Source organism: Syzygium oleosum, unplaced genomic scaffold (genome assembly GCF_021117445.2).
Source record: "Syzygium oleosum isolate NSW1041296 unplaced genomic scaffold, Sole_v2.1 Sole_v2.11, whole genome shotgun sequence".
NCBI lineage: Eukaryota > Viridiplantae > Streptophyta > Magnoliopsida > Myrtales > Myrtaceae > Syzygium > Syzygium oleosum.
The window spans coordinates 6,416,384-6,441,670 of NW_026607495.1; the positions used below are offsets into that span (position 1 = coordinate 6,416,384).

General features: G+C 41.7%; 2 protein-coding genes across 3 annotated transcripts in view; both read left to right on the forward strand.

Annotated features, from left to right (window-relative positions):
• Positions 1 to 25,287, forward strand: part of LOC115663992 (disease resistance protein RPV1-like) — a 73,225-nt gene that overhangs the window by 13,382 nt on the left and 34,556 nt on the right. The window lies entirely within an intron of this gene.
• Positions 1,072 to 16,469, forward strand: LOC115663991 (anaphase-promoting complex subunit 4-like). 2 transcript variants are annotated; one of them, XM_056315945.1, is made up of 3 exons: positions 1,072 to 1,355; positions 5,999 to 6,083; positions 16,033 to 16,469. In XM_056315945.1, the coding sequence occupies exons 1-3, from the start codon at positions 1,279 to 1,281 to the stop codon at positions 16,099 to 16,101; spliced, it is 231 nt and encodes a 76-aa protein (XP_056171920.1). In that variant the 5' UTR covers positions 1,072 to 1,278; the 3' UTR covers positions 16,102 to 16,469. The 2 variants fall into 2 exon arrangements, with proteins under 2 accessions (XP_056171920.1, XP_056171919.1); XM_056315944.1 differs by having other exon boundaries at positions 16,086 to 16,464.

A 25,287-nucleotide genomic window follows, 5' to 3' on the forward strand; every position in this document is an offset into this window, starting at 1 on the left:
TCACGAGTACATAATTTAGTTGATTATAGATCATGCGCAGGTGAATAGACACGTGGACAAGAAGTTAATTTGGATGATCGAGTTCCCTTCCGATTCATTTTAATGCAAGAGTATTGAATTGTCCATTTCCAATTCCGTCAACCGATAGACTACACGTATAGACCTCACGTGTGCTGATGAAGTCCAGAAAGTAGACATTATTTGGATAAAAGTCATCCCTGAATATGCATTGCTACGAATCAACAACTTAAGAGGGCTTCTTATGCAGTAAGGGTTCATTCGATCAGATATGACCTGGGGTACAAAGTCCGGCTTCAAACACCGAGAGAGCATATCGGCATAGAGCTCGTACCGAGCAGTCATTCCGAACCCCCACTTGTTTATCAGCTGCCTACAGAGGTTGAGATCCATGTGGGAGACCAACAATCCATCTATGCGACAAGATAGTTATGGCATGCACAAAGTGTCTGGAGCTGAAAAGTGACTGGATCCATAGAAGTGCCTGAAATCCGTGTGCTGTAGCTTACCGTCGCATGATGCGATCATGTTCGGAAAATGTTTGCGTTCCTACCTACTTGATTGATCTAGCCAAATAATGATCGGCAATGGCAGCATTTTCGGGCCCGTGAATTGATTTTACAATGAACACGGTAAAGTTAACCGAAGCAATAATTTGGTATGTTGATTTGAATTTGCAATTGTTCGATAAGCTCCACCTATTTGCAACAAGACATTATTTTTTTGTTTTTTGCTTTTGGTCGAAGCAATAAGAATTTAAGTGGTTTATTTTTTTCAATGTTTCCATTGTTTTCCATTTGGGCGAAAAAAAGTCATGCTAACCTTGGTGCCTATTCGAATAATTCATGAGGCATATTTCTTTCTGTTCAAATGGTAAATGAGGATCAATTATCACATTGGTTTCTTTACAAATTCACATTTCAACAACTAATCCACCACCGCATTCGTATCAACGTGATGTTTGATAAGTCTGGGCATTGTTTGACAAGGCTATTATATAGTTATAAAGTCCGGCCCGGCCCGGCCCATTTCGCCCGGATGCTTCTGTACACTCCCTCGCGGTTTGCTCCAGTAGGCAGAGCTTTCTAGCAATGGGAGACCGACGAAGAAGGGTCGCCGGCGCGTGCTTCTGTTTGAGCTTCAAGGTCGATTCGATTGTCTTCCGATTCGGTTTGGTGAGGCTGTTGCTCGATTTCTTCCGATGGGCATTAGGTGAAGATGGTGTGAGTTGAGTGGAATCCGGAGAAGGATTTGCTGGCGATGGTCACACGGAGGACTCGAAGGTGGGTGGTGCTTCATCGCTTCGATTGGCAAGAGGCTGTGGACAACCTCTCCTGGTAATTGCTTCGATTCGAGAAAGTTCTGTTTCTTTCTTTGTTCAGTGTGTTCGTTTCTTCAACGATGGCTTGGTGTGCCCTATGAGTCATTGCCCTTATCTCGTTCTACTTCTTTGTATTTAATTCGATGGAGAATTGGACGAATATAGAGGTATAAAGTGCTTGGAAGTCTAAATGATAAGGTGAACGTCGAACTAAGGAGTTTGGTCGTTCTACCCAGAAACGAAGGGTGAATGATGGTGGTGCGAATGGAAAATCTAGAGAACGAAGGAGTTGTTACCCTTTTCGGTACACCAGTTAATGTGTTCATGAAAATAAAGGACATGAATTGGAGGGGATGTCATTTATGCTAGATAGATTAGATATGTCAGATGCAGAAATGCTTAATGCCCCACTTGGAGTTGGCAGGTTTAGCCCCTGCAGAAGACCATCTAAATGTCATGAGGCATCTAAAAAGATCTTCTTAGATTTATGATGGTGACTCTCTCGATGTAATTTTACTGCTGGCTGCTCTTCTTTTACTGATTGTGCGTGCCCTACACGGAGAGATTTAGTGGATACTGAAATATAGACTATAGGCAGAAATTTTCTCACATTTTGTATTGCTTGAAGTTTAGTTAATCTTCTTCGCATTGCAGAGGGGCATTTCGCCACATCATTTTGATTAATCAAGGTCGCTGGTGGGAGTTTAACTTTTGAATAGGATATATCTCGAGCTATGCTGCGTACTTGTATGACAATCTGGTTGAGAGGGAAGGAGGGAGGAATTGGAGAAAGCAAAGGGACTAAGAGGGTAAGGGGAGCTGCATCCAAGTATGTTAAGATCCTATATGACTTAATCTTTCGGTAATTCAAATTAGTAAGATCTTAGGATTAGATGCCTAGCCTTGGTAATTCTTGCCGTCTATTCTCACTGGAAAACTTTAGAGAGGAGATTTTTTCTCCAGAAACACTTGAATGCTTCGTTCGTCATATTTTCTTCTCGATATGGAGAACGTTTTGAGTGCACTATAGTACTTGAGCCAATCCTGAATGATTTCTGTTAAGATGTGACATTCCGAAATTTCCGCTAATTGAAAATTATGAAATAACTGAATTTTATGAAATGTGCTCGTAGTAAATTTCTCGCCCGGAACTAATCACTCCTGGGAATGCTAACCATTAGGGAAAGGCTAATAAGGGAATTAAATTCGCGCCACTAAAGGAAATTCGATCGTGAATGGATTTCGACCATTAAATCACGAAAGTGATATTTTGAGCCACTGTTGGTCGATCCAAGGATAGTTAGGGGTCAGTTCGCCATTGTCCTAGTAGTGGATCGCGGGTGATTCCGTTGGACCACGAAACGACTTGACGAATGATTCTGAAATTATACCGAACGATCGTAAACCTCGGATCAAGTGATTGATTTTCGCGAATTTAATGACAACTGAGGTCGTCACGCACCGAACGGACTTGCACGTGACTCGATTTTGTATCAGTCATGAGTCGATTTCACGAATTTCCCCAGCAAGCCGCCCGTTAGCTCGAGAAACGCTCGAGTTGCGTTTAATAAAATTTAATTATTGAAATTTTACCCAAATTGGACACCGAAAAATTAGGAAGTCACGACGGAACATTAGGACGACGTTGCACGTGACACGTGTGAATTTTTGGTGCCCCCGAATCCTTCAGAAAAATTCGATTTGGACAAAAAACGGAGAAAGTGACCAAAATACCCCTATAAGTTAAATAAAGGGTTAGTTTTGTTAGACATGGGCATTTTGGTCATTTTAGGCCCTAAGTTGGATTTGACATAATTACCCTTGGATATTTTTAAGTAAGATTCGACCTGGGCCATTGATTTTAAGATAGGATCGAATCTCGACCGTTGGATCAAAAAGATTAGAAAATGATATTTTGGTAATTTGTCAAAAAGTGGTCAAAATTGATTTTTTTAAACCTTTGACCCTCTCTCTCCTCTCTCTCCCCCTCCCATTCGGACCCCCTTTTTTTACTTTTGCCGTGAACACCCCCTCCCCACCTTATACTCTCTCTCTCTCTCTCTCTCCCTTTGCCATCGCCGCCGCGCCGGACCGCCGATCGCTGGTCACGCCCGCAAGCCACCACCGTCCGCTCTCCGAACCGCACCACGTTGCCCCCCCCCAAGCCGCCGTTTTCTCTCTCTCCCTCTCGGTCTTTCTCTCTTGGCTGTGAGCCCCCAATCGCCGCCCAAGCCGCGTCGTCGCCACCCAAGCCGATCGCCGCCACCCGGGAGCCGTACACCGTCGCCGCCGTTCCCGATTAAGGAACGCCGCTTTCCGTTCTAGCCGTTTTAGCCTAGAACGCGGTAAGTCATACTCTAATCCCGATTTAAGATTTTGGGTATCGCCGAACAATTTGATTTGGGTGAAATTGGACTTGTGCAGGTGCGAAATGTTGGGGCTTTAGACCAGGAATGTATGGCGGGCCTTAAGGAATTAATTTGGAATTTTTGGAGGGCGATTTGAGGGAATTTTAAGCTAAGAATCACTGTTCACGAGCTGTGATTCACTGTTCACGAGCTGTGATTCACTGTTCATGAGGCTGTGATGCTCGGTTCGGGACGCAAGTTGGATTTTTAGAACCGGTATTTAATGGCGAGAAAGTCCCATGAAGGGTCGGAATTAATCCGACGCCACTAGAACGCGGGTAAATCGTGCTCTAAACCCAAATTAGGACATAGGGTATCGACAGGCGATTTTGGGCGAAATCTGTATAAAGTTAGGTGCGGAATTGTATGAATTGGTAGTGGAAATTTTATGGCGGGCCTTAGAATTTAATTCGTGCATTAATTATTGGAAATTAGAAAATAATAGTGGCTGTGATTTACTGTTCATGGGGCCGTGATGGGCCGATCGGGACGCAAGTTGGATTTTTAGAACCAAGAAATTATGATGAAAAAGTCCCGTGAAGGACCGAAATCGATTTGAGGCCATTTGCTCAGAGAAAAATAATGATTTATGTGTTATACGTGCATTTGAATTACAATTAGGTTATGGTGGTGAAATTAAATGTGCGATTGCGCAATTGGTTGATTTAATTATGTTTGTTGGGTGCACGTTTGGGTCAGATTGATTTAATTGATAAAATTGGCCATGTCAAATGTTTGATGAGCATGGATTGCGTGTATTTGTTGTGTGCGTGGGCCACGTGTGACTGGCTATTTATGTGGCAAGTGATTGTTGAATGTGTGAAAGAACGAGAAATAGTGCGTGACATGACACATGCGTGATTGAGAGAATCATGCCATCCTGAGGCGTGTACTTCAACACGGGGCGATGCTCGGTATTACCGAAAGACTGCCAACCTGAGGCGTGTACTTCAACGCGGGTTGCGCAGTAGGTGGTAGATGTTGAGCCTGAGGTGTGTACGTTTACGCGGGCAAGAAACATGGCCTGAGGCGTGTACGGGTACGCGGGCATGAAGTGTTGTGAAAAGTGGTCGCAGTGTACTTGAGGCGTGTACTTCAACGCGGGTCACTGGCGAGTGATGTGGAGAGTGATTAATGGTCGCAGTGTATCTGGGGCGTGTACGTTTACGCGGGTCACTGGCGAGGAATGTGGAAAGTGATGATGAGAACGAAAGGAACGCACGACGTGGGAAATTGTATATGCGTGTGATTGTGTGTGATATGCATGTTGTTTGAAGATTTGACGCGTGTGAATGTGCTTTGTAATTGTCTGGAGGTACGTGATAGCCTAGGTTGGGTTTAGGGGTGAACTTACTGAGAAGTGTTCTCATGGTTATTTCAACCAAAAATTTCAGAATCCCGACAGGATCCATGAATCTTCTGCCACCGCCACCAGAACCTTTTGGAGTCCTCAGTGGATGGGACGGTATAAGGGGACTCAGACTCAGAGGACAAGGAATCAGACTCAGAATGGGTTTTTGGTGAGCACCATTTTTGGAGTAGTAGTAAACCCAGGTCTTCATCCTTGGAGTATCGGTTTTTGAGAAAGGCAGTGTGCATATACATGTATGGGACAGTTTATTAATGTAAATATTATGATATAAGAAGGAAATGAAAAAGATATGTTCATTCTCCCAATTCTTCCCAGTTTTATTTGTTCGGGTATTTCATGGTTTCCGTTTGCAAAATGAAATCTCTGATGTTTATTTGAGGTCGGCGACATTCCTGGGACATCGCGAAAATAAATCGACCAGTGGAGGATGTCGCGAGCTCGATAGGGTTCGGAGCGTGACATAAGATCTTAAGTTACACTTGTAATCCTCGCCTGAAGTAAGCTTTTGTGCATCCACTCTACCTTGAAGTTCCTTAGTTGAACAACAAGATCTGTTTTTTGAATCAGATATTGGATTGGAGCCTGCCAATAAGATATAGATTCCCCCGCTTTAGATTACCTACTAACCCAAAGAAATCCCATATCAAGTGACCGATATCCTTCTCAATTATTTTGTATAGTTACGACGTTTTGCCTTACTTCACAAATTTTGATTAACATTTTGTCGGTTAATGTGCGTGCTCTATCTTTCCTCTTCTTTTGTTAATTTTATTGAGAACAAATTATTCGCTCTGTGTGTGTTCTTTTTTGTTTATAATGAGTTTACTTTCTTTGCACACATCAATACTGGCTCTTCTTAATCATTCTAATCTACTCCAGTGTAACATCATTATGCTGGCGTCCTGATGGCAAGGTTGTTGTCTTGGGACTTGAAGACGATACAGTTTTACTGCATGATTTCGAAGTAAGTTTTCTATGTTGTTACTTGAATGTTACCATCATTACTTCTCAACTAGAAATTCCTACTGGAACAGTCCTTTTTTCATCTCAACGAGTTCTTCTCTGATCTCTCTTGGGAAAGATTCTGAATTACTCAAAATCTGCATGATGCAATGCAAACAGTAAACTTGCTCAGTGAACATTTAGCTGCTAATAGAGATGGCATTCCATTTTTATTGGTCACGTCTGTCAATGTCAAGTTAACAATGGATTGCTAGATAGGTTAATCTGAGCAGGATAAGATTAACAAAAAAATTTATTAGAAAACTCTATTCAAACATGACCCTTTTGTTAAATAGGTCAACAAATTACAAAAGATGAATAACCCGTTTGACTACTTAGATTGAATTGAATGGGTCATTCGAATCCTAACATGACCGACACAGCATCTGTACAATATGCATATTGTCATCAATGTCAAATAATTTGAAAAGTAACTAGTCGTAAGCTTACAAAATCCTAGGTTTACATGAAATGTTACATTTATATGGTGTGATCAAATTGTAATTTGTAACCATTATGGAAACAAAATTCATGTATGATTTACTATTAGAGAATTTACTGAACTAAATATAAACAGGTCATGATAGTTCAGGTTGTTAATCAAGTTGGCACTATTGTTTAGTTAGATAGATTACACGAGTCAATTTGCGTTTTGCGGTTTGAACTTTGAACCCGAAACAATATTCGTTTATTAATTGTGTTTCTATTAAGTAGGTAGCCACAATTTTGATATGACATGATAACCACTTAGGGTCACCCTTAGTTGTCACATGGAAATATGAGTCATGAGTCAAAAAATTAAATCTATGGATTGTGGATCGTGAATTCCATCCATTGGAATCATAAAATCTGATATAATGTTTGAGATTGGTATACCATAACAGATGTAAATTAATTGTAAAGTATGGTCTTATTTGTAACAGTCTGAATTTTCGATCATTTTCCCGGGATTTAAGAAATGAATATTTTGGCCAATGCACTTATAGTGAGATCTCACCCGGGACCCGCGCATTCTCGGGATGCTAACCTTAGGGGTAAGGCCAGTACGGGATTGAGTTCGCACGGCCAAAGAACTCGACCTGGGTTCGATCTTCGACCATATGGATTGACGAGGGAATGTTTTGAGCCAACCGAGACCGGTCTATTTGATTGATCGTGTCCAAAGGCACTAGTGACAGACCCTCGCAATTATATGACAATCGAGGTCGCCTTGGTTCGAGCAAACTTAAACGTGATTTGACTTAGTGTCGATCACAGGTCGAGAGCGCATAATCCCAATGAGCCACCCGTTAGCCAGAGATAAGCTAAAGTCGCGATTGCTCAATTTTAGTCATTTCTTGGAATTCGGGCCCGGGAATCGAGAATTTTGAAGGTGACAATTTTGAGCGGCCGATGACGTTTTTGGCTTGGCCAACCTTGGGGCCACCCATTTCTACAAAACAAAAAAGATTTTGGTTCGGGGCCAAAAAAAATTACGGTTTTGCCCCCATGGGCACCGAGGCTGGATTCTGAGGCCGTTTGAGTTTATTTTTCGCGGCCAAGGTCATTTTGGGGTGGCCACGCACATTTAGAGTGGTTTTGGCCAAAAATTGGAATTTCGACAAAAATTAGAAAAATAATATTATTTTATTCCCGGAACTATGCAGTCAATTTTCGAGGGCTTGCGCAATGAATTTCGCGATTCCGACACCATATTAGGTTGGCCACGCATATATGGAACGCGTATGTGTGAAAATTGGAATTTCGCCCCGGGACCGGAAAAAAAACGATTTTGCCCCTGGGCCCATTTCAGTTCCGAATTTTGGGAAATTATTTGGGATTATTATTATTGGCTTTTGAGCTGCATTATTGGGCCTTGGACACTTTTACACCTCAATTATTGGATTTGGACAAACCTAGACCGTCGGATCAAGGGTAAAATGGTCAAAGTGCGTAGGATCGCGACACGTGGCACTTGGGGCTGTCATATTTGACCAGCTGACTTCCACTCTCTCTCCTCCTCCCCATTCTGGCCAGAATACCCCACGATCAGCCCCCCTCCAACAGCTCTTTCTCTCTCTTTCTCCCTTTTTCTCTCTTGGTTTGGCCTCGCCGGAGCTTGCCGGAGCTCGCCGGAGCCACGCCGGCCGCCGTCGTCGCTGCTGCTGCCTTGTCCAGCCACCACCCACCAGTAGCACTGCCCCGTCTTGTCTCTCTCTCCCTCTTTTTCCCCCGTTCAGCGAAAGGAAAGCCAAGAACCGCCGCTTGGAGGCCGACCGCCGCCGCACCGGAGCTCGAACAGCCGAGCCGCTGCCGCCATGACGTCCAGCCTCGCCGCACGTCACCGCACATCTCTGTCCGTACGGTGTCCATACGGGGTGTCCGTACGTCGGCGTCCGTATGCCGGCGACGCCGCCGCCGCCGCCGCCGCCGCCTCCGCCGCCGCTGCTGTTCTGTTCCGCGCCGTTCTAGCCCCGTTTTGTCTCGCTTTTTAGGTAAGTGTTTTCCCCAAATGTCATTTAGGACCTCGGGTATTTCTAGACTCGTTTAGGGTTCGGTTTAAGTGATTTTAGGGACTGTTTGTGGCTGTTCCGTGGCTGTCTTCGGGACTAAGTTAGGGGCTGAATGTTTGGAGGTTGGGGGCTGATTGGGTGACGAAATTCGAGGTTTAGGAATGCTGAGTTAGGGCTGTGATGTCGAGGATTGATCGGGAATTAAATGGGTCATTAATTGGAAATGTATCGGCTTGATTGGGTTTATCGGATTAATTGTGTAGTTTGCTATCGTTGGCTGGTTCTAGTTTGTGCTTGGGCCGAATGTGATGGGGTGCTATGCCGTGTGTGTGGCCGTGAGGTGTGGTGGCGTGGACATGTGAATGTGCATTGAGTTCGTGTGCCAAGTGTGGGTGATTATGTGGTGTTCGTGCGACGAGAATGCGTGTTTGTGAAGTGTATGTGAGATGTGAATTTGGTGCGTGGCTATGTATGTGTGAGGCGTGTATGTTTGGCCATGCGAGTGCTAGTTGTGTGTAAGTGTGGTTTGAGCGGAACGAGGATATGGAAATGTGAATTGGTTGGAAAGGTCCATCCTGAGGCGTGTTCGTTTACGCGGGACGATGCCGTCCCTGACGAGGTGACGATGCCCGGCCTGACGAGGTGTCGATGCCTGACATGGTCAGAAGACCGTTGGCCTGATGCGTTTTACACGGGCGCGGTAGAAGGAAAGTGTGTGTAGGACTCCGTCCTGAGGCATGTATGTTTACGCGGGACGGTGCCGTCCCTGACGAGGTGACGATGCCCGGCCCGATGGGGTGACGATGCCTGACGAGGTTAGAAGACCGTTGGCCTGATGCGTTTTACGCGGGCGCGGTAGTGGTGGAAAGGTTGAGAATGAGCAAGAATTGGCGGGACGAGTGAAATTAAAAAAGTGACGTGTGGTGTGAGTTCGTGTGCGAGTGTGTTTGTATCGCGTGATGTGATGTTTAATTATGGGATAAAAACTGCTAGGCACGGTATGGGACGTGCCCAAGTGGGTTTTATTTTATAATTGAGACACGTGCGCGTCTGTGATTCATTGCTGCAATATGTTGGCTGTGTTATTGTCTAACGTGCAGGGGCGTGTATGTTGGATTCCATGTAGGGTCGTTGTAACAGTCTGAATTTTCGATCTTTTTCCCGGGATTCATGAAATGAACATTTTGGCCAATGCACTTATAGTGAGATCTCACCCGGGACCCGCGCATTCTCGGGATGCTAACCTTAGGGGTAAGGCCAGTACGGGATTGAGTTCGCACGGCCAAAGAACTCGACCTGGGTTCGATCTTCGACCATATGGATTGACGAAGGAATGTTTTGAGCCAACCGAGACCGGTCTATTTGATTGATCGTGTCCAAAGGGCACTAGTGACAGACCCTCACAATTATATGACAATCGAGGTCGCCTTGGTTCGAGCAAACTTAAACGTGATTTGACTTAGTGTCGATCACGGGTCGAGAGCGCATAATCCCAATGAGCCACCTGTTAGCTAGAGATAAGCTAAAGTCGCGATTGCTCAATTTTAGTCATTTCTTGGAATTCGGGCCCGGGAATCGAGAATTTTGAAGGTGACAATTTTGAGTGGCCGATGACGTTTTTGGCTTGGTAAACCTTGGGGCCACCCATTTCTGCAAAAAAATGGATTTCGGTTCAGGACCGGGAAAATTACGATTTTGCCCCTCTAGACCCCGATATCGATTCTGAGGCCGTTTGAGGTTATTTTTCGAGGCCAATGCCATTTTGGGGTGGCCACGGACATTTAAAGTGGTTTTGATCAAAAATTGGAATTTCGACGAAAATTGGAAAAATAATATTATTTTATTTCCGGAACTTTGCAGTCAATTTTCGAGGGCTTACGCGATGAATTTCGCGATTCCAACACCACATTATGTTGGCCACGCACATATGGAACACGTATGTGCGAAAATTGGAATTTCGCCCCGGGACCGGAAAATTACCATTTTGCCCCTGGACCCGGTATTGGGAATTCCGAATTTTGGACAATTTTGGGCAATAATTGAGGACTAAAATAAGTGAAAAAGAAATTGGAATTATTGATTTACCGCATTGCCCTTGCATTATTGGATTGGAACAAACGAGGACCGTCGGATCAAGGGCAAAATGGGAAATCGCGTAGGATCGCGACACGTGTCCCCCACCAGCCCACTTTTTTGACTGGTCTGATCTCTCTCTCTCTCCTCACCTCTCATTTTGGCCAGAACCTCCCACGTCCAGCCCCCACTTCCATTTTCTCCCTCTTTCTCTCTCAAAATTCTCTCTTTCTCATTCTCTTCATCTTTGTTTCCTCCCATCACCGTGGCTGCCGCCGCCGCTGCTGTTCCGGTCCGTTCCAGCCTCTGTCCAGCCCAGTTTGTCTCGCCTTTTAGGGTAAGTGTCTCCCCCAAAAACTACCTAGGACCTCAGGTATTGTTAGACTAGTTTAGGGCTCGGTTTAGACGATTTAGCGGCTGTTTTGGGACTGTGATGAGGGCTGAGTATTTGGTGGTTGTGGACTGATTTGGAGACTGAAAATAGGAGGTTTGGGAGGTTCGGATAGGACCGTGATGATACGGAATGATCACGGTTTGAATTCGTGTGATTTGGTGTGATTTTCGGATTTGTGACTATTGTACCTGTCCGGTTTGCTATTTTTATGGAGAATTTTGGGGGCAGAATTTGAAAAAGTTTTCTTCATGAAAGTTGTTCCCAACATCTTGAAATATAACATATTTTAATTTGGGAATTTTTGGAAATCATTTGATGCCATTCGGAAGTCCATCTTTGGACCGAAATAAAACTGCCCGATTTACTGTTCACCAGACCTTCGGGTCTGTTCGAATTTTTATAAATTTTTCCAGACCCATTTTGAAAATACTTCCTTCACAAAATTTGTTGGGGAAATTCGTGGCTATAACATATAAAAATTTCAAAGCTTTTCAAGGTGATTTGGGTATTGAAATAAATATATTTTGAGGACAAAACGGTCTGTTGGAGCGAGTTGATTTTCGTCTGACTTCAAGTGACCAAAAGAGGTGTTTCCAGTTGGAACTGAGTTTCGAGTTCTTCACAAAAAATGTTCAGCAAGATGTTTTACGCAACGTGTCCAAATTTTAGAATATTTTGAGTTCATTTACTATTTATTTTGATGGGATTTCGGTCACTGTTTAGGGTTCGGTTTAGGGGTTTATGTGGCTGTTTTGGGGGCTGAGATGAAGTCTGGTATTTGGTTGTCGTGGGCTGATTTGGGGACTGATTTGGTGAAGAATTGGTGAGGATTTGTAGGCTCGATGATGGCTATGATGTGTGGAGCGATTGCAGTTAATTGGTATAATTGATTGGAATTACTGTGACTGTTTAGAGACCGAATTAGAGGCTGGATATTTGTTGGTTACGGACTGATTTGGCAATGAAAAATTGAGGTTTAGTAGATTTGGATAGGGCAGTGATATTGTGGATCGATCGGGATTCATTTGTGTGATTGAGTGGGATTGTTATGGCTTGATTGTGCTTAATTGATCAATTATGTTGTTTGTGATTTGTTGGCTGGATCGGGATTATGTGTTGGGCTGAATATGGCGTGGTTGTGTCCCGTGTGTATGTGGCCGTGAGGTGTGGTAGTGTGAATGCGCATTGAATTCGTGTGTTAAATGTGTATGGTCGTGTGGTGTATTCGTATGACGAGAACGTGTGTTTATGAAGTGTATGTGAGATGTGAATTGGTGCGTGGCTATGTATGTGTGTGAAGTGTGTATGTGTGGCCGTGTGTAAGGGAGGCCGTGTGTGACCGTGTGTAAGTGTGGTTTGAGTGGAACGAGGATATGGAAATGTGGTTTGGTTGGAAAGGTCCGTCTTGAGGCGTGTACGTTACGCGGGACGATGCCGTCCCTGACGAGGTGATGATGCCCGGCCTGACGAGGTATCGATGCTTGACGTGGTCAGAAGACCGTTGGGCTGATGCGTTTTACGCGGGCACGGTAGAAGGAAAGTGTGTGTAGGATTCCGTCTTGAGGCGTGTTCGTTTACATGGGACAATGACGTCCCTGACGAGGTGACAATGCCCTGCCCGACGGGATAACGATGCTTGATGAGGTCAGAAGACCATTGGCTTGATGCGTTTTACGCGGGCGCGGTAGTGGTGGAAAGGTTGAGATTGAGCAAGAATTGGCGGGACGATTGAAATTAAGAAAGTGATGTGTGGTGTGAGTTGGGGTGCGAGTGTGTTTGTATCGCATGGTGTGATGCTCGATTATGGGGTAAAAACTGTTAGGCATGGTATGGGACGTGCCCAAGTGGATTTTGCTCTATAATCGGGGCACGCGCGCAGCTGTGATGTATTTCTGTGGCATATTGGCTGTGTGGTTGACTAACGTGCAGGGACGTGCATGATGGATTCCAGATATGGTCGCGTGTGATTGTTAGTTTGGTTGATAGATTGTGTGTTATGCGTGTTTTCGTCTGGCGGTACGTGAGTGCCTACGTGGGGTTTGGGGTTGTACACTTATTGAGATTCGTCTTACGGTTGTATAACCACCACTTTCAGACCCCCAGCCTTAGACCCAGGAGGCCCGCCTTCTCTTTTTGGAGTTTTGAGGAGTCGCCCAGGGAGCCTAGTGGAATTGCAGGCGATGCCTGGGAGGTCTTCTGGAGGATCGAACCAAGCGAAGTGGGAGCATGAAGGAAGGAGGTGACCCTTAGGTTTTTCCCTAGGCCATTTTAGGGGTTGTTTGATTTGGGTTATCCGATAGTGAAGTTAAGATAACCAAACCCTGAACTTTTGTTAAAATGGTGGTGGAGGATGTTCGTTTGTATTTATGTTTGTAATTCGATATTTGTATATTTGATGTTGTATGAATATGTGGTTGCTGGATTGTTTTGTTGTTCTACCCCGTTATCGTCATTATTTGTCCGGGGTTTTGTTATTCGCTTCCGCATGTGGCTCTGATGTTTGGGTTGGGTCGGCGACGTTCCTGGGACGTTGCAACAATTCGACCGGAGCAGGGGATGTCGTGAGCTCGTTGGGGTTCGGGGCGTGACAGTCGTGTGTGGTTGTTAGTTTGATTGATGGTCGCGTGTTATTCGTGTTTTCGTCTGGCGGTACGTGAGTTCCTACGCGGGGTTTGGGGTTGTACACTTATTGAGATTCGTCTCACGGTTGTATAACCACCACTTTCAGACCCCCAGCCTTAGACCCAGGAGGCTCGCCTCCTCTTTTTGGAGTTCTGAGGAGTTGCTTAGGGAGCCCAGTGCAGTTGTAGGCAATGCCTAAGAGGTCTTCCGGAGGATCGAACCAAGCGAAGTGGGAACATGAAGGAAGGAGGCGACCCTTAGGTTTTTCCCTAGGCCATTTTAGGGGTTGTTTGACTTGGGTTATCTGATGGTGAAGTTAAGATAACCAAACCCCTGAACTTTTGTTAAAACGGTGGTTTGGGGCTTTTATATGATGTTTATCTGTATTTATGCCTGTAATATGATGTTTGTATATTTGGTGCTGTATGAATATGTTGTTGTTTGACTATTATGGAGTTCTACTTCGTTGTCGTCATGTATTATGTCCGGGGTTTTTATATCCGCTTCCGCATGTGGCTTTGATGTTTGGGTTGGGTCGGCGACGTTCCTGGGACGTCGCAACAATTCGACCTGAGCAGGGGATGTCGCGAGCTCGTTGGGGTTCGGGGCGTGACATTATTTGTATTGTTAGGTAATAAATAATTATAAAGATACTTGAAATTTGACTAATGTTATTATTTCCAGACATGAGATATTGCTACAAATTATTTTTCTTTTATCAAATAAGTACCCATTTGACTGCAAGGACACAAAGATCGTGTACTAAGTATTGTAATTGGATTCCCATTCATAGAATTTAGTATTAGACAATTAGATCATCCACTAAGCCTGATGCAGCCAACAAAATCATGCAAGATGACTACCAAGTTTTGGTGAAGATTGACTTTGAAACTCAAACAAGGATCAGGATTCTTCTCGAAGTTTAATCACTAAAATTTAAAACCCAGGATTTGAGTATTGTTAGGATTATACGAAGTTTCCCTAATTTTTTTTTTGAAGTTTGAGTAGTAGGATCTTACATATACTCCAATTTTATTTCTTGTTTATAGGTTTCCTATTTCAACAAGGAGTAGAACTTCTAGAGAATCTAATAATATAGTTGTAATTTTTACTTTTCAATAGAGTTGATAATTTATTGAACTAGGCAAGTGTTTGCTTTGCATATTGTGTGATGCAATTCCTCTTTGGTGCAATGCTTAAGAAACCCTAGGTGTGATGGTTAGGCAGTTTTGCATGTGATGCCTAAATAAATGTAACGACCTGGTCTGACGAAAGGCAGGGAGTGATCACCGAAGCCAGAGAGGGCTCAGACAAGGAGCGGCTCCCGGCAGATTTCGCGGATGGCGAGGGGATTGCATTGCTCTTGTCCCACATTGCTTAAGGAGTGAGATTTTAGTGAGTTTATAAGGCTTGGCCCCTAGCCCTTGTGTAACGCGTTTTAAAACCATGAGGACTTAGTGTCCAAAGCGGACAATATTACACAAGGAGTGGCGCAGCGGAAGTGTGGTGGGGCTGAGGTCCTTAAAATAAATATTCTTTATTGTGGGACTCATTGTCCTGCATCAAAGCCATGAAATGTTTTGGACACTACATTGTTTGATGCATAAGTTCAATTATGAATCAAGGAAATTGATTGACTCATATCTAATCGGTGAAATCAGCAGTGAATTACTTTAATCACATACCATACAAAATTAATACACTCATTCAATAGATTTTATATACTTTAGGAGTTATCTGATTGATGTGTGCAATTGCATTCTCATGTAGGACAAATAATTTTCACCTCGCTGCTAATGTTGTCATCAATGATTGAAACTATTTCAATTGTCAACAACAAATTACGGCATAGTGTTTTCTGGGGTCCAGCTCATTGTGAGAGTCTATGGTCTAAGTGGATGGTGTCATATAGAAGCATCATCTGTGACATGCTCATTTTCATCAAAATTAATAGCTTCTGTCAATTATCAGTAAAATATGTTCAGTTTAGTCAAATTAGGAAGGTAATTATTTAGGTGACTCTTAAATGATATGATTTGGATCTGCCTCAATTATTCTTGTGGGTGGAAAAGTTTGTAAATAACTGGTTATGTTTTTATTAAGCTATAGCTGCTTGGTCATGAGTAAATTGGCTGAGAACTTGACTGAGGCTGCTGGAATTCTTTTTCTTTGAGATTTCTACCGGTTTATAATCAATCGTCCACTTCTGGATTATATTTTGCTGAGAAGAGAGTTTGTTTGTACATAATGAATGTTATCTTACCCAAGTAGCTATCTTTATGGAACTATGGATATGCGGTGTGCTGCTTTTGATATACTAGTGCTTGCAGCTGTTATGCACACTGTGGTATAATCAATCTAACAGGGTATATATATTAAGCAGAATGGAAAACTGTTAAGAAGCTTGGAGTCCCATATGGTAGCTGTGGTGTCTCAACTGGGAGGAGGATGCCTAATTGAATAGAGTATGCATCTTTCAACTTAAAATTTGATATGACTTCATGATCTTTATTACCAATAGCAGATATTTTATGGCTCACGCCTTTCATAATGCTTCGTTTCCAGTTAAGTAGTTATGTTAGTCTAGTTTTCTTAAATACTTCTTTTCAAACTTGGAATCTTATGTCACAGTCCAACAGCTTTAGTATGGGTTTATGGAAGATTTTTGGAAAGCGTTTGTTTGGTGTCATCTGTAACTTGTTGATTTGTTTGGCTCCTGAGCTTTAATCTCATATTTTTTCATCTTTTAATTTTCCAACTGGAAAGTAATTATTCATTTGTTTTATAGAACGCTTATGGTAACTTTTTGGCTTTTGAAGATCGCACTACTTGATTCTTCCCTCCAGCTCCAAAGTTCCTCGCATGCCTAGACGAGTACCTAGAGAGACGATGGTCAAGATTCATTTGTAGAGCCCTCAAATTCTTCAAAGCAATGTTTCAATATCCTTTGCAGTGGAGATAAAGATTGTGTTTTGTGCTTCAGTATATTTGGTGTCTTTCTAATCAGAAATATTGTAAGCGTCCTGTCTGTTCAAATCAAATATTTGGCAGTATGGTCTATCAGATTGAGTCGATGAGTCATTTCTCTGTTCTTGCTTCTCATTCAGCAGTTTTTCTTAATAAATGGATTTGATGGTAGACTGGTAGTAAATCAATATTGCCCAGGAAGTAATGGGCTGGTTAAGTAAACAATTATACTAGGTGATGTTATGCTTGTAAAAGTGCTAGACGTTTATGCCAATTCCCAGGCTAGATTTCACTTCTGTTGGTCACTTCCGAGATGACACCCTTCCAATTTTGATATAGAACAATTATATGAAGCTTTATGTTGTTTGGCCTGAGGTTAGCCAGACCTTACATGCTTTCTGCTCTACTCCATACCATTGGGTTTCTGCTCTGTTCTAGGAAGATTGAGAGAGCTTATGAAGATCTTCCCCTTTCGAGCAAGTTTAGTCAAACTTTCGTGCAATATGATATCGTAAAAGCAAGTGTGAAAGAATGTACAAAGTAAATGCAAACTTAAAGAAACTATTACAGAACTAAATAGCACACATATAATGAATTATCAATACTATAAAATTAAAAACGTAAAGTCATGGCATCGCCTTTTGGTGACCAAACAATTTTGTGTTGAATTCGATAAGATGGTGTATTTTGTTAGCAGATGTCAACTTATTGTGTCAAACTAATGATTGACAATTGTATATATCGATAGGTTGAATATATTAGTATCGCAACAATTAACGTGGTAAATATACCTAGTACTCTCCTAGTGGTAGATATGCATAGGCTGATATATTACAGTCATGTTTGATGCCTTTTAGGGTAGATGCATTTAAGGCAAAATACTCTTAACTTAACGAGCTAAAGTTGATTTGCTTTAGAGAATAATGCAGTTAAGCTCTTGAATTTAAAGTGATAAATTAGCACTCAAAGTATTGTAATTTAATACTATACAAAAAAGTGCTCGTGAAGCACTCCTTTATTTTTTTTTACAATCCACAATTTCAAGTATTGACATTTTAGTTTGGATCGTTGGTATATAAATAGCATTGATAATTCTTTTAGCTTGCAATGTTACAAGTGGATATAAGAATAAGCTTCTTACTATTGTAAAATGAAGTAATCGATACATTGAATTTTTAACATTTAACTCAATTCTTAATACAAATATTTTGACTGGAGTTGAGTCAATGTCTGAAGAGCTTTGTTTTGTTGAGTAACTAAATAAACAAATGCATTAAATGGTATCTAAATGGATGGACTCCATATGAAACATACAAATTGCTTCACATCTTGCACCAACCAAGTTGGATAACAATATTAATATGCTTAGGTATATTTTGGGTGGTAAGTAAAACCTATTTAACATATTTAGAGAATTAGGCCTTTTATATGGATGGGTATCGAGTTTGGCTAAAGTCACCGAACCTTCTCATTAAAAAAGTAATATCAATCTTTAGGCCTAATTTCCCTGGAAAATTGAACATATTTCCAGACAAGCATCGCATTGACTCGAGGGCGAGGGGCGAGGTCGAGAAGAATAATTTAATCAAAGATAAACGTACCAATATTACTTGTCCAGCTTGATCCGAAAGATGCTCTCCATTGTTTAGATTTGTTTGTGGGAGTCTCTATAGCTCAAAATGAATGAGAGTGCATCTCATCTTTCGATATCTCGAGACTTGCAATCACATTTTTATTACCGATCAGTTAATTAATTAGTACTAGAGCAAGATGTGGTTTATCCACTTTTGATTTGAGGAATTTAACTATCCCCTTTCTTGCTAACCATCACACGAAGAGTGAACAAGACCGCTTTAGGAAATATTTTTTTACATCAATATTTTGTGCTATAGTTACTCTAATTTATTATGTATCAATGTAATGAACATTGTCTAAGAAGATGCTTACAAAATATATACGAGGAATCAGTCCACCTAGATCAATTCAATTATTCAGCTCACTAGCAAAAAGGGGCACCCAAATATGTGCTCGATTTAGATTTGGATTATCCAGGGTAATGAATTCAATTTGCTAAAGGGCCAAAAACATTTGAACAATTTTTTTTATCAACATTTGATCAATTTAACAAATATCTTTTGGACAGGATTTGTCATTAAACAAACTATAAGGATTAAAATCAAACATTTACAAGAATGCGATGATCGAAAGGGTACTTTCTTAGATGGTTTTGTGCATGTAGGCACCATATAAGCTTGTGCACTCTCTTTCTGACGTTTACTCGAAAGTTTTCTTATACGGTGGGCGCTTCCTCTTGGAGGCCCACAGCAATTTGGGTAGAGATCGTACAAATTATTCAATGGACGGTCCAACTTCAAAAGACAACAACTAGAAGGTCGTCGAAATTGTCATTTTTTAAAATTATTTTTCAAACTGGGTTCCAGCTAGATAAATGGCTGGTAAACTTTGGGTGTATGTGACTTTTATTATCAGGAGTCGGTGGAAGATGTGATGGGGATGGATTCAAATACATGCTAAATCATACGTCATCAGTGACGTCTTCTCTTGAATCGCACTACCATCTGTTCTCGGCCTTTTTTGTATTATTTTAAAAGTGTCGATTTTCGAGAAAAATCAGATTGAAGATTGAAAATAGTAAACTCTCCTTATTTGAATATTAAGCGTGCTACATGTATTTATTAACAAAACCCAATCTGACTGATATGGTTTTGCCATTTTCGTTTGGATCAAATATGTTTTTGTCATTGGCTCATGTACGTTAGCACCTAGAGCATGTGAATATTGCTTGTTAGTTTTTTTTTTCATTAATAGAAAGTGGCCTGACATTATTTTAATGAAGGGGTAGGAATTCTCTAGAAAGACATTAAAAGATTTCCTAGACATTGATAAAACAAATCAATAGCAGCTGTTTGAACTAACCCCTAAAAAACGATTTTTTTCGGCAGCCGACAAATTAGACAAGGACTTTGTTTACGCCAATCCCTGACGAATGAGCTGTAAGAAAGGCAACCCTTTTTACATTATTCTAAAGTCAATTTGCCAACTTGTATAATATAGTTTTCTACTTATTTTTGTCTGTATTTACGCTTCGCATCGAGGCATCTTCAAGCGGAATCTTCTTTCCTCCAGTAGAAACACATCGTACGTACCGCAATTGAAAGGAGTAGCTATTATTCGACCAAAAAAAATAGGAGTAGCTATTACTGAACTCCATATCAACAAAGTGTCCTGCAGACATTTATTAACTAGAACTCAGCTTTGTTCAAGCATGCACCAGAGAGTGTTCTGTGTTGGTAATCCAAATTCCATAGCGATAAGGACATAGGAAAAAAAAATGGAAGCCATAAATGAATCGCAGAAAACTGAATTTCATGGAGCCACAGTTCGTCGTCATCATCACTTGGATCCAAATTCTAATATTCTGCTCTTTTTGGGGGTGGGAAACGACGTGCAAATTTCTTTTTGGATCGTTCACAGAACATGCTGAAAGATAGCAGAAACCCATGATTGCTAATTAAAAGACACGACACACATACACACTCTCTCTAACAGAGAGAGAGAGAGAGAGAGAGAGAGAGAGAGAGAGAGAGAGAGAGAGAGAGAGAGAGAGAGAGAGAGAGAGAGAGAGAGAGGAGACAATAGGAATGAGGCATATAGAGAGTGCTTGAGAAACCATGCAGCCAGCTTGGGGAGCTATGCGACCGACAGGTGCAGCGAGTTCACATCGGATGATGCCTCACCGGGCAGCCTCCAATGCGCGGCGTGTGGCTGCCACTGCAATTTCCACGGGAAAGTGACCTACGCCACCGCCCACGCCAACAGCAGGGGGCTGATGATGTGCTGGTCGGGTGGTGGGACAATGTCGAATTGGCCGGATAGACTCAATTGGCAAAACGTAAAAATGTCAAGAACTCAATTGGTACAATTAAAAAATTTAGCACTAAATTGGTAAAAATGCAATGGGTTTATGACTTTTTTGGTAATAATCCCACAGTAAATTCATATAGGCTTATATACCACATTCGTGTTTGATGCCTCCTAGATTAGATGCATTTTAGGCATAGTTCTCTAACTTACGAGCTAGAGTTGATTAGCTTTAGAGAATAATGCAATAAGCTCTTGAATTTAAAGTGATAATTTAGCACTCATGAAGTAGTGTAAATTAATACTATAAAAAATAGTGCACGTGAAAAAGGGCACACAAATGTGTGCTTGATTTGGATCTGCATTATCCAAGGAATTGAATTCAATATGTCAAAGGGTAAAAACATTTGATCAATTCAACAAATATATCTTTGACAGGATTTGTCACTAAAATGAATTATAAGGATTCAAATCGAACACTTACAAGAATGCGATGGTCGAAAGGGTACTTTCTTAGAAGGTTTTGTGCATGTAGGCGGCACCGCATAAGCTTGTACACTTTCTTTCTGACGTTTACTCCAAAGTTTTCTTATACAGTGGGCGCTTCCTCTCGAAGGCCCACAGCAATTTTGGTAGAGATCGTGCAAATTTTTAGATGGACGGTCTAACTTCAGAAGACAACAACTACGAGGTTGTGGAAATTGTCGTTTTTTTAATCATTTTTCAAATTGGGTTCCAGCTAGATATGAATGGCTGATAAACTTTGGATTTATGCGAGTTTTATTATAAGGAGTCGGTGAAATTTTGGCTCTTATTTTAAGGGGAGATTTTTCAAAGGGTGTTTTCGGTGGAAGAGTGATGGGGATGGATTCCTATGCCCGTAAATCATTCGTCATCAGTGACGACTTCTCTTGATTCACGCTGCCATTTGTTCTTGGCCTCTTTTCTATTAGTTTTTAAGTGTTCATTTTTTAAAAAAATCAGATTGAAGATTGAAAATACTAAACTCTCCTTATTTGAATATAAAGCGTGCTACATATATTTGTTAAGCAATTGACTATAAAATTGAACCACCCCGATCGGAAAAATGATTATTGAACTGATTGATAAGTATCTTATATGATGTATTAATCGACGAACTTATTATACATATTGAATAGTTTTTGCACCGCTAGATCCCTCGTAAGGCCTACGTAAAATCCATCACTTTCAATGATTCATATTCAACTTAGTATGTATACACATATTGCATTTGTATAATAAATTTTCATCGAACATGCTCGTTATGAGTGGTCGGCCCCTGTTTTCGACTTACGCTCGGTCTCTATTGTTGCTCTTTCCATTAGGCATTATTTTTAAGAAGCGTCAAAGAATGCTAATTAACTAGATTCTTTAGTATTTTTTTTTAAAGCATGTTTAAGAAATTCCGACCCAAAAAAGGGTGCGTTAAAAAAATAAATAAAAAAGGAGCAAATTTGACTTTTCAACGGTCGAGAAGTGGCGGGCGATAATTACGAGCCTTTATGCCACGTGGGCCCCATCACCACCGCCCATCCCCTCTCTCTCGTTCCCTTTCGTCGCAAGTGATCCAGTGGGTCGCAGCGCATCACAGAGACGATGAGATGGAGGCTCCTAATGCCGACACGTGTCGTTGTACAGCGGCACAGCTGGGCTGCCGGCTGGCACCGTTGGTCCGGTTGTGTGCGCAAGAGGTCCCACACGCTATCCTGTGAACTGGACCGTGGGTGGGTTAGGGTGGGCTCATAGTGAATAGATCTGAATTAATTTATTAATCGAACATAATTTAGAAAAGTAGGTGTTTATTCGCATTACTTTTTTGTCCTTTTGTCCCAAGTAGGTGTACAATAAATTCACATTGAAGCTTCCCGAAAAAAGGGCACTCATTATATATTCCAATAAAATAAATCAATTATTAGATGGGATTGATTATTAAAAATTGTTTTCCTGTTTTTGCACCCTTTGCTGTAAAGAAAAGCAGACTAATTCTAAGATCCTCGATAAATAAGTTGAGTTGGTCATAACTAGTATGCATCTTTGATAGAATCGGAAAACGGAGGATTGTATAAGATACTTTGACTATTCGATGATCATTTTAATTACCGTGAATTACGATTTTATGCATTTGCACTTGCAGATTGAGATGATATATATATTAATGACAACATGACTTTTTTTTGGGTATTTCGGTAAAGATTTGAAGTTGGAATATTTTCAGTAGGTTTGCTTGATTGAAAATAGTTGAGGCCTGAAAACTGATTCTAATAAGCATAGGATATAAGCATTTTCTATTTTATAGTGTTGTTGTAAATAATTGCAGTGTGAGTATACGACAATGTTCCCGAATTAGTAATTATTGCAAAGCTGGATTTCTAAGAACGAGGGCATGTAATCATATTATATCATATATGTCATTAATGATTTTCCAATTCTTTACTGCAAATTATTGATGGGAATTTTCGTTTAGGGAGTAAGTATTTGAAATTAGTTTAAAATAACGCACAAGCGCATTGGGTTTCGATCGTTTGCATTGGTGGCAACAAGTAGCCAGTTGCTTGTCTTTTCTTTTTCTGTAATTTGTTGAGAAATAGTCTGACCAAAAATTAAAATTTGTGAGAAATGGCAATTTTTAGTAATTAATAAGTTTCTTTTCCCCACAAATTTATTAATTGATAACGAAACAGGATTTATGTGCGGTTTGACTCGCAAAAGGGTAGTGCACCAACCTTGAGTGGGGTCCTTTTTTGACAGCGAGGACAAGGAGCACGACGCCGTGGGTCTCACCCCATGGAATTAAAACCTTCCTTCATGGGATGCTGTTTTGCGAACATTTATTGAGTTATAATGTATATCTTGAAAGCCGATATAAGTTGTTGGACTGCGAAAGGGCTGTAACTGCGAAGGTGTTGGAGGCCTAATCACTAATCAACAATCTAAGTATTTCACTGCAACCATGGGTAGAGGCCTCGAGTGGACATAATCTTAAGTCAAGTAATTGATGGCATTTTTCTTGTACTGGGATACGAGTTGTCGTAATTTCGATGGCTAAGCCCAAATAAAGGAGGAAAATCATAGCGATTTGTTAATTATAACATCATTTTTTTCACATGGATTAAATTTGTTGTGTGATTTTGACATCATGGGGAGCGACAAATCGAGGCCCCGCGCATCCGTCCCTCACGAACTCGCAGGTGATTTCGAGGAGAGTGATTAGTCGGCCGCCGAGAATGACCGTGGGCATGGGTTTTAGGGTTCTGCAGGCATGCAAGGGAAGAAGCGACAACAAGGGGGAAGAAAGATCAGGGATTGGGAGTGAGGAAGATAAGAAATGCGCAAAGGTCAAGGAAGGAAATCGAAAGAGTTGTCATGGAGTTAAAAAAAGTCTTACTTGGAAAAGAAATTAAACAAGAGGAATGACAAAAACGCTTCAATGTTTTTTAAAGTGGTCTCTACCTTAAAAGACGTGTAGCAAGGGTGTCACGCCCCGAACCCCCGTCGAGCCCGCGACATACCGCCTCCGGTCGAATAGTTGCGACGTCCCAGGTTATCGCCGACCTCAACTAAACATCAGAGATTTAACCGCATAAACGGAAACCATAAACACCCTGACAAATTAAACTGGGGAGAATTGGGAGAATATACATTTCCATTTCTTGTTCAACTTGTTCCACCATATATACAATAAAGCAAACCTCTGTCTACCCGTGCACACTTTACTGAAACTACCAAAATCAAAAAGAGTCAATGACCTGACGTTCAACCTAAAAAATGGTTCTTATCCAAGGCAAGCTTTCCCACTTCTACTAACACGGTCGTCGTGTGTCTTATCCAGGTCATCCCATCACCCATCAGAAACTCAGCTACCTCATACTCCGTATGCACTGATACTCCAAAACGTTCTGGTGGTTGTGGCGAATTATTCACGGCTCAGGTCGAGGTTCTGAAATGTTTGGTCGAAAACAACCGTGAGACACTTCTCAGTAAGTACACCCGTAAACCCAACCTAGGCTATCACGTACCTCCAGACAATCTAGCAAGCACACACACATTCACGTACGTCAAGTAATCACAAAGCAGACACATCAATTAATATAGTCAGGCTCAATCACAATCACACCGTATGCAAACATGCGCATGAAACATTTTCCTTCCCTTAATCCTTCCATTTTCATTTCCTCTTTCACATTCCTCGCCAGTGACCCGCGTTGAAATACACGCCTCAGGCACACTGCGATTATTCCTTTTCCACAACATTCGCCAGTGACCCGCGTTGAAGTACACGCCTTAGGCACACTGCGATTATTCCCTTTTCCATAACATTCGCCAGTGACCCGCGTTGAAGTACACGCCTCAGGCACACTGCGATTATTCCTTTTCCACGACACTTTCGGGCCCGCGTAAACGTATACGCCTCAGGCCATGTTTCTTGCCCGCGTAAACGTACACGCCTCAGGCTCAACATCTGCCACCTACTGCACAACCCGCGTAGAAGTTCACGCCTCATGCTGGCAATCTTCCGGTAATACTGGGCATCGTTCCGCGTTACAATACACACCTCAGGACAGCACAATTTTCCACAATTTCTCATGCCATGCCACACACCATTTCTTTATTACTCATGCACAAGCTCAACACGCATTTACCACAATCAATTGGCCCATTACACGCGGCCCGCACACGCATTATTTTACACACAAATCATGCTCACTCAGCATTGG

Bases quoted from the DNA above. Each gene is read 5' to 3' on its own strand.
- LOC115663991 (XM_056315944.1), top strand. From the start codon at position 1,279: ATGGTCACACGGAGGACTCGAAGGTGGGTGGTGCTTCATCGCTTCGAT. The intron at 1,356-5,998 runs GTAATTGCTTCG...AATCTACTCCAG, and splicing joins GCTGTGGACAACCTCTCCTG to TGTAACATCATTATGCTGGC. The intron at 6,084-16,085 runs GTAAGTTTTCTA...TATATTAAGCAG, and splicing joins TTTTACTGCATGATTTCGAA to AATGGAAAACTGTTAAGAAG.